This window comes from Tiliqua scincoides, chromosome 1 (assembly GCF_035046505.1).
Source record: "Tiliqua scincoides isolate rTilSci1 chromosome 1, rTilSci1.hap2, whole genome shotgun sequence".
Taxonomy (NCBI): Eukaryota; Metazoa; Chordata; class Lepidosauria; order Squamata; family Scincidae; genus Tiliqua; species Tiliqua scincoides.
Genome location: NC_089821.1, coordinates 95,249,796 through 95,265,002, shown reverse-complemented (window position 1 = coordinate 95,265,002; position 15,207 = coordinate 95,249,796). Strand labels below are relative to the sequence as shown.

General features: G+C 42.3%; 1 protein-coding gene across 1 annotated transcript in view; it reads left to right on the top strand.

Moving 5' to 3' along the window:
- NEB (nebulin) overlaps positions 1-15,207 on the top strand; it is a 205,240-nt gene that overhangs the window by 14,208 nt on the left and 175,825 nt on the right. Inside the window, exons 12-20 of the mRNA XM_066621543.1 lie at positions 6,184-6,291; positions 6,372-6,476; positions 8,290-8,388; positions 8,972-9,076; positions 11,101-11,208; positions 11,306-11,419; positions 13,151-13,252; positions 13,473-13,580; positions 13,662-13,766. Of these exons, the coding sequence (XP_066477640.1) occupies positions 6,184-6,291; positions 6,372-6,476; positions 8,290-8,388; positions 8,972-9,076; positions 11,101-11,208; positions 11,306-11,419; positions 13,151-13,252; positions 13,473-13,580; positions 13,662-13,766 (954 nt within the window). The remainder of the gene's footprint in view (positions 1-6,183; positions 6,292-6,371; positions 6,477-8,289; positions 8,389-8,971; positions 9,077-11,100; positions 11,209-11,305; positions 11,420-13,150; positions 13,253-13,472; positions 13,581-13,661; positions 13,767-15,207) is intronic.

Below are 15,207 nucleotides of genomic sequence, written 5' to 3'. Positions count from 1 at the left end.
GGTTCGTTTCTTGATTCTACTGAAAGAATTAAATGCTTTAAAAAAATATAATACTGTATTTTCCCAAATGTTCAATGTATAAGTCATATTGGAATTACAAAAACTTTAAAAGGCAGGAGAACCTAAGGCAAATATTTACAGGGGGTCACCTATGTGAGTACTTATTATTTATTTAAATCGAAAGCATTTGTATCCTGCCATTTTGGTGCAATATGGGGCATCTAGGCCAGTTCACCATAGACCACAGCAGACCCACTTAACAAAAACAAAACGTACTTTTAAGCATAGCGTAGGCTTGGTCTAAGTACTAATTAAACACATCGATCAGGAATGTAAATATTTCATGGGGTTGAAAACAAATGTTCTTTAATCCTTCCTCAGCTGCAATATCTATTCGACTATGTAATAAAGTTTGTGAACATCTGCTGTCAACTGGATTTTGACTCGGAGGCAGATTACATGTTATTCTCATAGGAAAAGCTCTGTTGGTTGGTTTTTTGTGAAAAAGAGACTTAGAAGCCTAGACATAAGGGTGAAAGGGGGTACTTTAACTGAAATAAAATCCAACTGGGAAAGGTTTACACTTCTGTATGTCACGTCTTGTCCTCTGCTCAAAATTATAGCACCTAAGGCTGCTTTTCACGAAAAAATGTGTTGACGCTTCTTTCATTCATTTGCCTGTAGGTTTCAGTTTGTCCCTCAGCTCTTATCATTGTGATACATTCCGAATCACCATTTTCATCCTTCATGTTACTTTGTAGGATCCTTGTGACATCTAGTGGCCAGAATGTCCTCAGCTAAATTTACAATTTATCATTCTAGGAAATCATGCAGTACATTGTTACATATGCTGTTCATCCTCTTTCCCCAAGTCAGTGCAAATAATGACCTATACCACTGACCTGGGACATAGCACCCCTGATTCTGATACATGTGAAATCAATGGCTCTTTGAAACTGTTAATTTCTTAAAACAGAAATTTTCAACCTTTTTTCATCTCATGGCACACTGAGACGTCCCTAAAGGCACACCATCAGTTTTTTGATAATGGACAAGGCTGGTGGGGGCTCACATTCCCTAATGGCCATACTAATAAATGACCCTCTCCCAAACTTTTGAGGCACACTTGCAGGCCATTTACGGCACACCAATGTCCTGGAAATTTGAGGACTTTTGGATGCTTCCTATCCTCACTCAGCCATGAGGCTTGCTGGATGATGTTGGATTAGAGTCTGTCACTCACGTCATGTACCTTAGAAGCTGTTGTGAAATGGGGAAGGGGGAGGACCAGTTGGGCTGCCTTGAGCTCCTTGGAGGAAAAGTGGGATATAATGTAATAAATAATAAAACTTTGGTAGTCTGAGGGTTTTATGATCTACCAAAGAGAGTGTTGTATCTTAACATAGCCAATTTTCTTAGCTAACTAAATAATTAAGAGCCATATCCTATCCTTTACTCCCTCCCCCCACTGTTACAACTGTAGCAAATACAGGTCATTGTTTCCAGCTGAGGTGTGGGGTGGACTGGAAAGTTTCAGAAGGAAAAAGGGGTTTAAATCCCCTTACCCCTCCTGGTCTGCAATGGGTCTCCTTGAACTTATGCCAGCGGTTTTGCTGGTGCAAATCCTTGGAGATAGTCTTGAAAAAGAGGGGATAGATCTGGTAGGCACCATTGCCACTGGATCCATGCCTTTCTGCAGCCCCTCCACCCAGCATTCCACCCCCTCCTTGTCCTGTTTTGTTTCTTCCCTACCCTGCTCCAGTGCATGCTGGGTAGCCGGGTGATGGTCTGGAAGTGTTGGTGTCTCCTGCAGTAGTACTCTCAAAATTGCTGCCGACTGAGCACTCCATGCTTTGTCAGCAACCATTTTAGAACAGCAGAACTGTGTTCTGCTGTCGTAAAGCTGTGTGCATGCTGGTTCAGTCATAGATAGTATTGGGCTGTACATAACGCAACTATATCTGAATGAGATTTCAAAATCCCATCACTTATGCTGATACTGATGTTTGCTACCATTATATACAAGTTCATACTGGAAATCATCTTACATTGTTTTTTGTTTCTTTCTCCTTTGACTAGCAAACCTATAAAAAGCATCCCGGTAAGATCAAATTTACACAAGTGACAGACTCTCCTGTTCAGTTGCAAGCAGAGATTAATTCCAAGCAGCTGAGTGATGTAAGTCGCCTGGCAACTTAAACAACAATCCTCTGTATGGCCTTGTGTTTCATGATGCTCTGTGTGTCATTCAATGTCTAGTGATTCTGTTGTTGCTTCAGTGTCAGGTCAGCAGGGGAGGATAGCCCGTGCTTTCCCGATAGCAGAGTGGCACGGGAGCATAGGGAGATAGCAAAAGAAGCAGGCGATCCCAAACAGAGCCAAAGAAGCAGACACAGGCTTGTTTGTTGCAGAAGCACGTACTGGTAAAAGGAGCAGGCAGAAGAGTAGTCAGTCATACGGTCCAGAAGTCAGGGATACAGCAGGTCACAGTCACGAGAAGGCAGTCCAAATCAGTACACAGTACAACACGCAGAAAATCCACCACAACAACCCACACCTGGAGTCTGTGCTTGCCCCCATATATACCGGGGCCAGCCAATCACAGTAGGGCAACCTCATAGTCACAAGACAGTCTTGTGACCCACTCCGATTGGCTGTCCAGTGGTGCATTGCACCATTCCTCCGTAGCCTACGTGACTCCGCACTCATCTCTCCCCAAGTCACATGACTCCCACCCGCAACAGGTGCAGTTGTTTGCATCAGCTGTGCTGCTTTGCTGATTGCTTCACACCAGGCCCTGATATCAGGGCCTCCTGCCATGTCCTGGCTAATAACAATCTCAAGCCTGGGATGCCAAAAACCTGACATTCAGTTTGTGACAACATTGAGCAGTAACCAGCAGAAGCCAGTGAACACCTCAGAAATGAACATGAGACGGAGAACATATTTTGGATGAACAGGTACAATCTCAGTGGTTTAATGTGTATTAAAGCAGGAATAAGCTACAGTTAATTTCTGGTGTGAGGGTTGCCACTGAGACTCCAGTTTGCCTGAACTGTATACTTCCTTGACCTGGAATCCCTACTTATGTGGATGAAGGTGGGCTTGGGTTAATCAGTGAGGAAGAACATGGCTTCTTCACATGCTCAGCCCCACTGTCTTCTGCATTTTAACTTATCTTGTTCCAGGTTCATATTAATCATTCAGAACTGTTCCCATTCAGGTCCCTTATAAATGTGGACTCAGATATGTGAATCCTTCCAGCTCACTCAGAGCCTTAGGAATAAAATAACTATCAGTGATTTTGTGTTTACTTAGTTATGATTGAAATCCAATTCTGTTGTGGTGGAAGGCTTGTGTAACGATGCTTGAATGCATCTTCTAGGCCTTTTCTGTTCTGTTTCTAATAAATAAAACCTTGTCTTGTTAAGGATTTTTGTTCCTCATAATGCTCTAATATGCATTTCCATGATTTTGGAGAAATGCAATACATCTTGGCAAGCAGGGGAAAATGGGAAGGTAGTGGGATATCTGCTTATTGCTTCAGTCAGTTTGGACTTGATATTCAAACAAGAAGTGATCACTGTTGGCAAACAGCAAGTTTTATGACATGTCTTGTTTTTAAGCGGAGAGATTGTATGGTCTGAAAGCAAGCAAATGGTCTTCTGTGGCCATTGTGTCCACTGAGATGAAAACACTTTTCGCTTTCTGATGGTGCAAACCAATACAGGTCTCAGATAGCAATTTAAGTATCCCTCTTGCTAGTGGTTGAACTTTTGGCTCACAAATGGGATGCTGTTACAAAACTTTATTTTCAACACTTTAGATTGTCTGCTCATTCAGTTCTTCTCTTAACAATGTACAATTTTAGGGAGACTCTTCAAGATATCACCTTTCACAGTGAATATTTTTGATTTTTTGCTAATACTTTCCAGTTGAAATACAAAGCCAAACATGAAGAGGAGAAATTCAAGTGCCATATCCCACCAGATGCCCCACTGTTCCTTCAGTCCAGAGTCAATGCATATAATATCAGCGATGTGAGTATGAACCTTCCACTATACATGACACTCTTGCAGCTAAAAATATAGGCGATGAAATTGGTAAAAGAGGAAAGGGGCGAGTGGTTTGAAAAATTGGGATAGTATCTGGCATGAGTTTTTGCTGCCAAGATCCACTTGCTCTAGCCCGCTCCCCAACTCCTGCCCTCTCTCTCTCTGCTGTGACTTCCCTGAACCTTCCGCTCCCTGCCCATGACCTATCCCGGCTGCCACTTTATCTCCACCAGTGTGGCCCAGATGGGCCATTGGTGCGTGCAGTCAGCCACTGGCTGTTTCTGCTGGCAGTTCCTTGGCAGTGACATGCCATTTATGGTAGCACTATGCCATTTATGACACTGGAATGCTGTTGTAACTGAAGGTTGGATTGGGCTAATAGTAATTCAAACATAGCCTTAATAATCTTTAGGTATTATCTACCAAATTGGGTGGGTTACTATTATAAGTTACACCTTCCTAATGTCATTTGTTTCTTTCTCTCCTGCCAGAATTGGTACAAGTATGACTGGGAGCAAGACAAAGCCAAGAAATATGAAATCAAGGGTGATGCCATTTCTGTACTTGCTGCTAAAGCCAAGCAAAAAATTGCAAGCGACGTAAGGGTTGTATATGAATGAATGCTGTGTTTTGAGGTTTTGCTGGTAGAAAGTCCGTAATACAGAGCTAAGTGCTTGTGTTTTATTGCCACGTAGGTGGAGTATAAGAAGGCTTATGAAAAGAGCAGGGGGAAGCTAGTTGGAGCATTGAGCGTCGAGGATGATCCCAAAATATTGCATTCTCTGAAAGTGGCCAAACTGCAAAATGACGTAAGTATCCATATAGCCCATTCATATAGTGAATGTTGATGGGATATTGGTAACCTGCTGAATTCTTTGCAAATGTCTGCTTAGTAAAATATGTTTCATCTCACCCCACACACACCCCCAGCCAAGGCCTTTAAAACAAGGAGCAAGAAGGGATATCAGAATAAAACTTACTAAGGGCCCAATCCTGAACAGTGCATGCCGGCATACCATTGGTGTGTAGTGTTGCAAACGTGCCATAACACATGTTTGAGGGCCCTAGCACTGGGTGAGCACCAGTGGTAGCCCAGCGCTGGCCGGCACTGGGCTACTGCTGGGTGGTCACTGGAGCTCCACTGCATGGTGGTCACATAGACTGCCGAGCAGTGGAGAGGTAAGTGGAGGAGTGGGGAGAGGCAAGGGGGGGAGGTGTTCTGGGGAGGGGAGAGGTGGGGAGTGGGGGAGGAGGCATTCCAGGGGGAGGGAGCAGGGAGGGAGAGAGGTGGGACCGGTGGAGCAAAGCTTCACTGGATCCATAGCCTCTGTGTTGGGCTCACTGCCTGGCATGGAGGCTCTTGATTCACTACCGACCTTTTGGTTGGCAGTGAATTGAGTAGGGCCATTGTGGGGCTAATTGCTTTACCCAGGGGAAGGGGACAAAAGTTCCCTTTTTCCGAGGAGCCAGCAGCGGCTGCTCAGAGTGTGCAGGATGCCGCGGCAGCCGTTTTAGCACCACTACAGCCCCACACCCCGGGCAGCTCAGGATTGGTCTGTAAGGCTGTAATCCTGTATTCACTTACTTGGAAGTAAGCCCCCATTAAACTCACTTAGGCTGTCTTCTGAGTAGACATGCATGTTTGGTTGTTCTGCATATTATAAGTTGTGATCTCCACTCAATCCTTGCTTAACCCTTGGCAGGCAAAGGCAGGCAAGTTAGAAGGGTCTTAAATATTTCAGAAAGATGTTGGCAGTTTGCTGAACACCCAGTTTCATCAACAAAATTAACATGCGGTAAACGTATAACACTTATACAAATCCAAACATCTTTCTTCAGAGTTCACAGTACAGACTCCACTGATGATATCTGGGGTGAAGAGAAGACAGATAGTGACAAGGTTTCTTTCATTTTATAACGTATACACTTTTCTTCCTGCCAGAGGTTGTATAAGGAAGCCTATGAAAAAGCCAAAGGAACTAGCATTAACTACTGTGACACTCCAAAGTATCAGATAGACAGTGTGATGAAAAACTTCAGTGAAGTAAGTATTGTAGTACTTGCTCCTGTTTGGGGAACCAGATGAGTCTCCCCTTAACCAGTGTAATGTGTGGCATTTCCTTTCCAGGTGAAATATACTGAACCATACAAAACCAACATCTTGGGCCGGTACGTGGGCACCTTTGAAGACCCGTATCAAGCACATTGCATGAAAGTGGAAGCAATGAAGAGCGGCGTAAGTGTGGGTGCCTCACCAGTTTCCCTTACTCAGTGGGAGTTTGTAGTGGTCCTCATTAATTTTTGATCTTCCCCTAGAAAAACTACAAAGCAGATTATGAGGAAGACAAGGCAAAATGCTACTTCCCACAGACCATCACTCAGGAGTATGAGACTATAAAGAAGTTAGACCAGTGCAAAGATGTAAGTGTGACCCCTCTAGTCATTGCTGTGAGATGCTGTTCTGATTGTCTATTTTGTCATGTGTGAATTGGTCCGATTTGAAGGACTCCATCAAAAGCCCTCAAGTGCTTTAAAAAATTTTTTACCATATTTTTCTAAAATGTTCAATACATAACACATATTGGAATACAGAAACTGTAAATGGGCAGTGACAATATTAGGCAAATGTTAATAGGGGGACACCTATATTAGTACATATTTCTTTATTTAAATCAAATCATTTGTTTGTACCCTGCCATTCTGGTCCAATATAGGACGTCCAGACCACCTCACCATAGACCCCAACAGTTCCATTTAACATAAGCAAACTAATAAAAAAATATGTACTTTAAGTATAGAGCAGTCTCACTTACCCCCCCCCCCCAAAGCACATATAAGCATAAAGCAGACTTAGTCTAAATGCTAATTAAACACATAGATCATGAATGTTAATATTTCATGGGGTTGGAAATAAATGTTCTTTATCCTTCTTCTGTTGCAATATCTATTCCACTGTCTAATAAAGCTTGTATCTGCTGTCATCTGGATTTTGACTCAGAGTCAGATGACATGTCACTCTCATAGGGAAAGCTCTGTTTGTTGGCTTTTGGTGAAAAAAGAGACCTGGAAGGATAGAAGTAAGGGTGGAAAGGGGAGATTTAACTGAAAAATATCCAGCAGAGCAAGGTATACACTTCTGCTCCTCTGCTCAAAATTCTAGCCTCCTGACACTGTTTTTCATGAGAAGAAAACTGTTAAGTCTCCCTTCACTCATTTACTTGAGGGTTTTCAGTTTGTCCCTCAGGTCTTATCATTGCGATACCTTCTGAATCACCATTTTCATCCTTCATGTTACTTTGCAGGATCCTTGTGACATCTAGTGGCCAGAATGTCCTCAGCTAAATTTACAGTTTATCTAGGAAACCATGCAGTGCATAGTTACATATGCTATTCATCCTCTTTCTCCAAGTTAGTGCAAATAATGATCTATACAACTGGACCTAGGACATGAAATTCTTCAATGGGCTTTGAAACTGTTAATGACTTAAAAGATGCCTCACATCTTGTTAGCTGGAAATTTGAGGACTTTTGGATGCTTTCTGTCCTCACTCAGCCATGAAGCTTGCTGGATGATGTTGGACTAGAGTCTGTCACTCGTGTCGTGTTCCTTACAGGGTTGTTGTGAAATGGGCAAACTATGTAGGCTGCCCTGAGCTCCTTGGAGGAAATTTTGGGTATAATGTAATAAATAAATAAAATCTTGGTAGTCTGGGGGTTTTATGATCTACCAAAGAGAGCATTTGATCTTAACTTTGGTAGTCTCAGGAATTGAAATAATGCCACTGCATCTGAATTGTATTTCAGAATTATACTACTTATGCCAATACTGATGTCTGCTACAGGTGTGCGCCTCTTAAAGACGGGATATGTTCTCTGATCCCTGTTGTTATGTGATTAGATGAACTTAATCACTAATAGTTTAAGTGAACATTCAGTCCAATCTATTGCCTTTGTTGTGTAAACACACACTCCCTGCCAGTCACTAGCTGGCTGCACAGGCTACTGGAAATAGATGGCCTCTTCTTTGCATTAAGAGCCTCTCTGTTGTGTAAACAGACTCTCTGCTGCAGGGTATGGGAGATGCAGTTGCCTCATTAAGAACATCTTTATTGTGCTTTGACCACCGTCTTATATGCAGTCTGTCATTAAGCGAATGATTGTTAAATGGTGCTCGCCTGTATACAGATGTATACTGGAGATCAACTTGTATTTTTTCCCTTCTTCCTTCCTCTAGTATACCTACAAAAAGCATCCTGATAAGATCAAATTTACTCAAGTGACAGATTCTCCTGTTCTGTTGCAAGCCCAGATTAATTCCAAGCAGCTGAGTGACGTAAGTAAACTGGCAACTCTAACAACAAACTTCTTTCTGGTCTGGTGTTTTGTGGCACCCTGTGTATCATACAGTTTCCAGTGATTCTATTGTTCAATTTGTGATAACACTGAATGGCAACCAGCAGAAGCCAACAAACATCTCAGAAGTGAAGATGAGACCTGTTCTGGATGAAGAAGTTCAGTCTCAGTGGTTTAATGTGTACAGAAGAAGGAATAAGCTGTGGTTAAATTCTTTTAAGAGGGGTACTCAGGCTTACCTGAACAGTATACTTCTCTGACCTGGAATCCCTGCCCCTTATCTCAAGTGGATGGGAGGTGGACTGTGGTTAAGCAGTGCGGAAGAACATAGCACTTTCGCTCTCAGATTATGCAAACTGATGCAGACCCCAGGTAGCAATGTAAATATTCCTCTTGCCACTGGTTGAACACCTGTCTCATAAATGGGATGCTATTACAAAACTAACATTTTAGGTTTTCGGCTCATTCAGTTCTGGTATTAACAATGCACAATTGTAAGGGAGCTTCCTCAAGATGTCATCTTTTACAATGAATATTTTTGGTTTTTTGCTAATACTTTCCAGTTGAACTACAAAGCCAAACATGAAGAGGAGAAATTTAAGTGCCATATCCCGCCAGATGCCCCACTGTTCCTCCAGTCCAGAGTCAACGCGTATAATATCAGTGATGTGAGTTTGAACCTTCCCCTATACATGACACTCCTGTAGCAAAAATGTTATTGTGATTAGATTAAATTATTGTAGTGATTATTTGACATGTGCAGGAAAAGGTTTTATTGCTTATGTAGGAAAGTAAGCCGAGAGAGAGAGAGAGAGAGAGAGAGAGAGAGAGAGAGAGAGAGAGAGAGTGTGTGTCCAGATGAAGGGGACAGGATGCAGCTTGCACTAATCCAGAGAATAACAGAGGAGGCAGAATCAGGGAACTGAGCAGCCTTAGTCGAAGAAGGTGTGGGAGGGCATGGAAACCATCCCAAACCAGTCCTGTGTGAGAGAATATTGGCGCGGGGTGGGGGGGGGGAGAAAAAGGTGGTAGAGGAGGAGTGCTGAGAAACCAGGGTGATAGAGGGCTGGGATCTGTATAAGGAGGTGAACTAAAAATGGAATGGCTGATACAAGAGGAAAATTATGTCTTGGTGGATGTGACAGGGTTATGAAGGAGGGAGGTGTGTCAGAACAACCATGACAAAAAATAAAGGGATAACAAAAAGGAGGTTGGTGAAAATCATGAAGATAAGAACATAAGAACAGCCCCACTGGATCAGGCCATAGGCCCATCTAGTCCTGCTTCCTGTATCTCACAGCGGCCCACCAAATGCCCCAGGGAGCACACCAGATAACAAGAGACCTCATTCTGGTGCCCTCCCTTGCATCTGGCATTCTGACATAGCCCATTTCTAAAGATGAGTTAGAAACTGGAGAACCTGTGTATTGTTGGTTCAACAATATTTTTTTGTTTACCTGAGTTGTGGGAACAGCTGTTCTTTCCTGAATTTTTGATATATGAAAACCAGTGGGGAGTCATACCGTTGACTTTACTCTGTATTTAATGAAAGTCATAAGAACATAAGAACAGCCCCACTGGATCAGGCCATAGGCCCATCTAGTCCAGCTTCCTGTATCTCACAGTGGCCCACCAAATGCCCCAGGGAGCACACCAGATAATTTAGCACACCCTGCACACCAGCACACCCTGGATTTATCATACAGGGATAAATCCAGTATTTCTTATTCCTCATTGAAACTGTTAGCTAGGAAGTACATGCTTGAAAGACCTTTGAGGATTTCAGCTGTAGTGGACGGTCAAATTCGTTTTGTTCAATGGGTCGAATTCAAATAGATCAGCAGATGCTGGGGGCCACACCCAAATAATTAATTAAAAAATTACTCAGAAACGGGGCAGTATTAAGATCAGTTGCATGTTTTTAAAAATGCCTCTTGCCATCCAAATTCAATATGCCTACTTCCAGATCTTCCTTACCCACATTTTTTTCACGAGCATCATAAGTAGGTCGCTGAAATATTAGTCCCCATGGTTGCTTGACTCCATCCCCCTGTTTTTTCCAAATCCCTCTTTCCAACCCCTCCCCCCCATTTGAGCCCTCTTCCCACATGCCACAGCTTGCCATCCAACATCTGAACATGTGAGCAAAACAAGTACCCTCACAACCTAACAGCCCCAAAATCCTTGATGTCCAAATATTTTTCAGCATTGGCAGCAGTCCCCCTCCCCCATTGTAATACCTAGGCCCCTTGACTAATATGCTGGCATATTGAAGATTCTATACTTTACATATTCCTTGTCTACAAATGTATCTCTTTTAAAGGGAGTGTGGAAAGAGGCTGATGCTATAGCATGCAGTCGTTACCATTGGCAGGCCAACTCCTCTACACTAATAATGGCATGGCTTCTTATCCCTAAGGATACTTCAGGGAAGTTTTGAAGTTCAATGAATAAAAAATGATAGTTTCATTTTATTCATTTATTTACTCATTTTGTATCCCATTTTTTTTCCCTGAAGGCCACCTAAAAGTGGCTCACAGAACCAAAACATCACATTTAAAACTATAATTTACAATATAAACATTAACACATTAGAATATCCTTAAAATGTCACAATAAACACAAAACCGGCAGCTATTGAGTTGCTATTTTAAGTTGCACCTTCCTAATGTTGTTCTTTCTCTCCTGCCAGAATTGGTACAAGTATGACTGGGAGCAAGACAAAGCCAAGAAATTTGAAATCAAGGGTGATGCCATTTCTGTACTTGCTGCTAAAGCCAAGCAAATAATTGCAAGCGATGTAAGTGTTGCATATGAATGAATGCTGTGTTTTGAGGTTTTGCTGGTAGAAAGTTCATAATACAGAGCTAAAGTGCTCATGTCTTATTGCCACGTAGGTGGAATATAAGAAGGCTTATGAAAAGAGCAGGGGGAAGCTAGTTGGAGCATTGAGCGTCGAGGATGATCCCAAAATATTGCATTCTCTGAAAGTGGCCAAACTGCAGAATGATGTAAGTATCCATATAGCCCTCTTTAGTTAATGTTAATGGGGTATTGGCAACCTGTTGAATTCTTTATAAACGTCCTTTTAGTCAAATACATTTCAGCCCACCCCATGCTATGGTTTTTAAAACAAAGAGTAAGAAAAGATATCAGAATAAAACTTTCTCAGGGATTGATCCTATACCCTAGCAGCACCGGCAGCCACCACACTACCCAGGCAATTGCCACCACAAAAGTGTCATCAGGTACTTCTGTGCCGGCACTGATGACATGGCACTGGCACTGAAGCCCGGGCCAGTCAGCACTGTGCCTTGGCGCTAAGAAAACGTCACAGACAAATGGCCAGTGGTAAGTGTTCCCAGTGGTTGGTAGAGAAGCTTTTTGAGGTGGGGGGAAGGCTGGAGGGGGATGGGGAATTGAGAACTGGGTGGGGGAGGGTGGACCAGAGGGGGGATCAAGCCCAGGAGGGAGGTGGACATGGCAGCAGACTCTGCTGCCAAATTCTGTGGCCCCACCCAGCCTGCAGAGCCCTACGCAGGCATCCTCGGTTCCGCGCCAGGAGAACAGCTGGTGCAGCTCCAAGGAGATCCATTGGGGCCACAGCAAATTTACTCAGATGACTTTGGTGGCTGACCTGGTCCCATAGGATGCAGTGGCTGCCATTTCTACACCACTGCTCCTCTGGGCATCACTGGGGCATAGGATTAGGCTGCCTGGCTTCAATCCTATATTCACTTACTTGGGGGTAAGTCCGAATTGAGCTCATTGGGGTTGTCTTCTGAGCAAAGGCATCCCTGGGTATCACCCAGTGCAGCACTTACCTGGCAAGGCTTGGCGTTCCGGAAGTTTTGGGGGTGATGTAATAAGATAATCATGTTGCCCGTGACTTTTGGGCTATTAAATGTGAAAAACCCGCCTCTGTTTGGTGATCTTCAGCCTGCTTTGGGAGCTGTCATTTTGTGTTGTCATTGGTGAGCAGAGAAACACTATCATTGGCGCAACCATGAGACAACTAGGCCCAGAGTGGACAGATCATTGCCGAACGGAGGCTTAGGCAATGTGGTCTGCACCCACTGCATGTCTGTAGTGATGCTATTGCTTCTGAGTAGGCAGGCATGCTTGGTTCTGCTGCACATTATAAGTTGTGATCCCCACTCAATCCTTGCTTAACCCTTAGCAGGTGAAGACAGCTTAGAAAGGACTTAAATATTTCAGAAAGATGTTGGCAGTTTGCTGAACATCCAGTTCCATCGGTACAATTATTAACATACAGGAAAAGTATAACATTTAAAGTACCCCATGCAACAGATAATTCAGTTGTATAATTTAGTGCCAGAGGAAATGTTGGTGGTCACCTGCTTTGATGGCTTTACAAGGATATTAGACAAAACCCAAGAGGATAGGTTTTTGATCAGTGGCTACTGGTCATGTTGGTTTATTTCTTTCATAACAAACTTCTTTCTCCAGTTTGCCTTTTAATACCAGTGGTTGGGGCACATTCACAGGGAAGACTGGATGCATTTATGGCATGAAGATCAATTAGGATACTGGACGATGGTTTGATCCAGAGGGTTCTTCTGTCTTGAGTAGAGATTAGAAAAATATCAATTTTAAATTGAAACAGCTGTCATCACAGTTCACAGTCAGTGCAGATTTACTCCGCTGATGATATCTGGGGGTGAAGAGAGCAGTGACAGGTTTCTTTCATTTTATGACTTATACATTTTTTTTCCTGGCAGCGATTATATAAGGAAGCCTATGAAAAAGCCAAAGGAATCAGCATTAACTACTGTGACACTCCAAAGTATCAGATAGACAGTGTGATGAAAAACTTCAGTGAAGTAAGTATTGTAGCAGTTATTTGATTTTTCTCTGTAAACCGCTTTGTGAACTTTTAGTTGAAAAGCGGTATATAAATACTGTTAATAATAATAATAATAATAATAATAATAATAATAATAATAATAATAATAATAATAATAGCGCTTGCTGCTGTGTGGGGGCCCCAGACGAGACTCCCCTTAACCATCATGTTTATAACTTGTGGCATTTCTTTTCTAGGTGAAATATACTGAGCCATACAAAACCAACATCTTGGGCCGGTACGTGGGCACCTTTGAAGACCCGTATCAAGCACATTGCATGAAAGTGGAAGCAATGAAGAGCGATGTAAGTGTGGGTGCCTCACCAGTTTCCCTTACTCAGAGGGAGTTTGTAGTGGTTCTTATTGGATTCTTGATCTTCCCCTAGAAAAACTACAAAGCAGATTATGAGGAAGACAAGGCAAAATGCTACTTCCCGCAGACCATTACTCAGGAGTATGAGGCTATAAAGAAGTTGGACCAGTGCAAAGATGTAAGTGTGACTCCTCATTGCTGGGTGATGCTGTCAGTGGTGTAGCTAATGATCATGTAGCCCGGTGCCAAGCTCAGAATGTTGCCCCGGAAGTGATGTCACAACCGGAGTGACATCACACCCAGGCTTTTTAAAAAGTGAAAATTGGGAGGAACCCACCTCCTTCCCCCAGCAGCTCACCACCCACTTGCTCTGCTGCCCCCAGTTAGTGGCATAGCTAAGGCATCTATCTGCAACCAAGAAGATTTTGTAGCCCCCCCTGCATGACAAAATCCAATTTAATTAAATAAATAAATAAAAGTTATTGGTTCCATGCTGAACCTTAATAACATCTCATTGGTACTCAGAACAGTCAGTCTCATCGGTCAGTTTGGAGTTAAGCAAATCCACCTTTTGTTCCACAAGTCAGTTGTGTTTTCATTTTCTTGTTAATTGGCCATAAGTTTTGATAGAAAACAGATATTCCAGTGCAGTTTGTTTCATTGCACTCTGCATTAAATTACCTTTCCAATGATATATAACATGATGGTATTATTCATTCATATCAAGATTTTCTCAATTTTGGTCACTAGTGTTAAGCTCAGCTTGTTGCCCCCCTAAAGCTTGATGCCCAGTGCAACTGCTACCCCCTGCACCCTCTTAGCTATGCCACTGGATGCTGTCCTGATCTCTCTGAGTTATGTGTGAATTGGTCTGTTTCTTGAAGGACTCTAAAAACCTAAGTGCTTGTTAAAACACTTTATTATACTTTATTTTTCAAAACTAAGAAATTACTACATTTTTTGTTTGCTAATTGGTTCATTCTTTTTTCAAGGAATGAGTGGAAATAACCTGGATACTTAAAAAAAAAGTCAACTATTTTCTAAACATTTTAATATAAAAACCATATTTTAATGCTAAGTTTGTAAAGTGAAATTTATAACGTAGGCAGATATTCAGAAATATTCACCTACGTTAGTATGCCCTTAAGTGAAGTGTAGACATAGTCTAAGCACTAATCAAGCACATCGATCATGAATTTTAATCATTTATAGAGTTGAAAATAAATGCTCTTCAGTCTCACCTCTGCTGAAATGTTTATTCTGCTGTCTAACAAAGAACATGAGTGTCTCTTCTGAGTCAGGGGCAAATTACTTCTAAATGTGTGTAATGATTCACTGACAGTTTTATTTTAACAAAAAGCAGACTCAAGAGGCTATGATTTTGAGTGGTGGAGTGCAAGAGAAGGGGAAAATTGACCTGAAAGGGGAAAGAGATGTTTCTTCTCCCCACTCCTGCTTCTTTGCTCAGGAAAAGAAGCCTCTTGAGGTTGCTTTTCATTAAAAGAAAAGTGCCTTCATTACACAAATTATTTGTAAATTCTAGTTTGACCCTCAGGTTCATCATTTTGATGATTATTAGTGTTTACATTTTTCACAGTTTTCATGATATCTAGTGATCA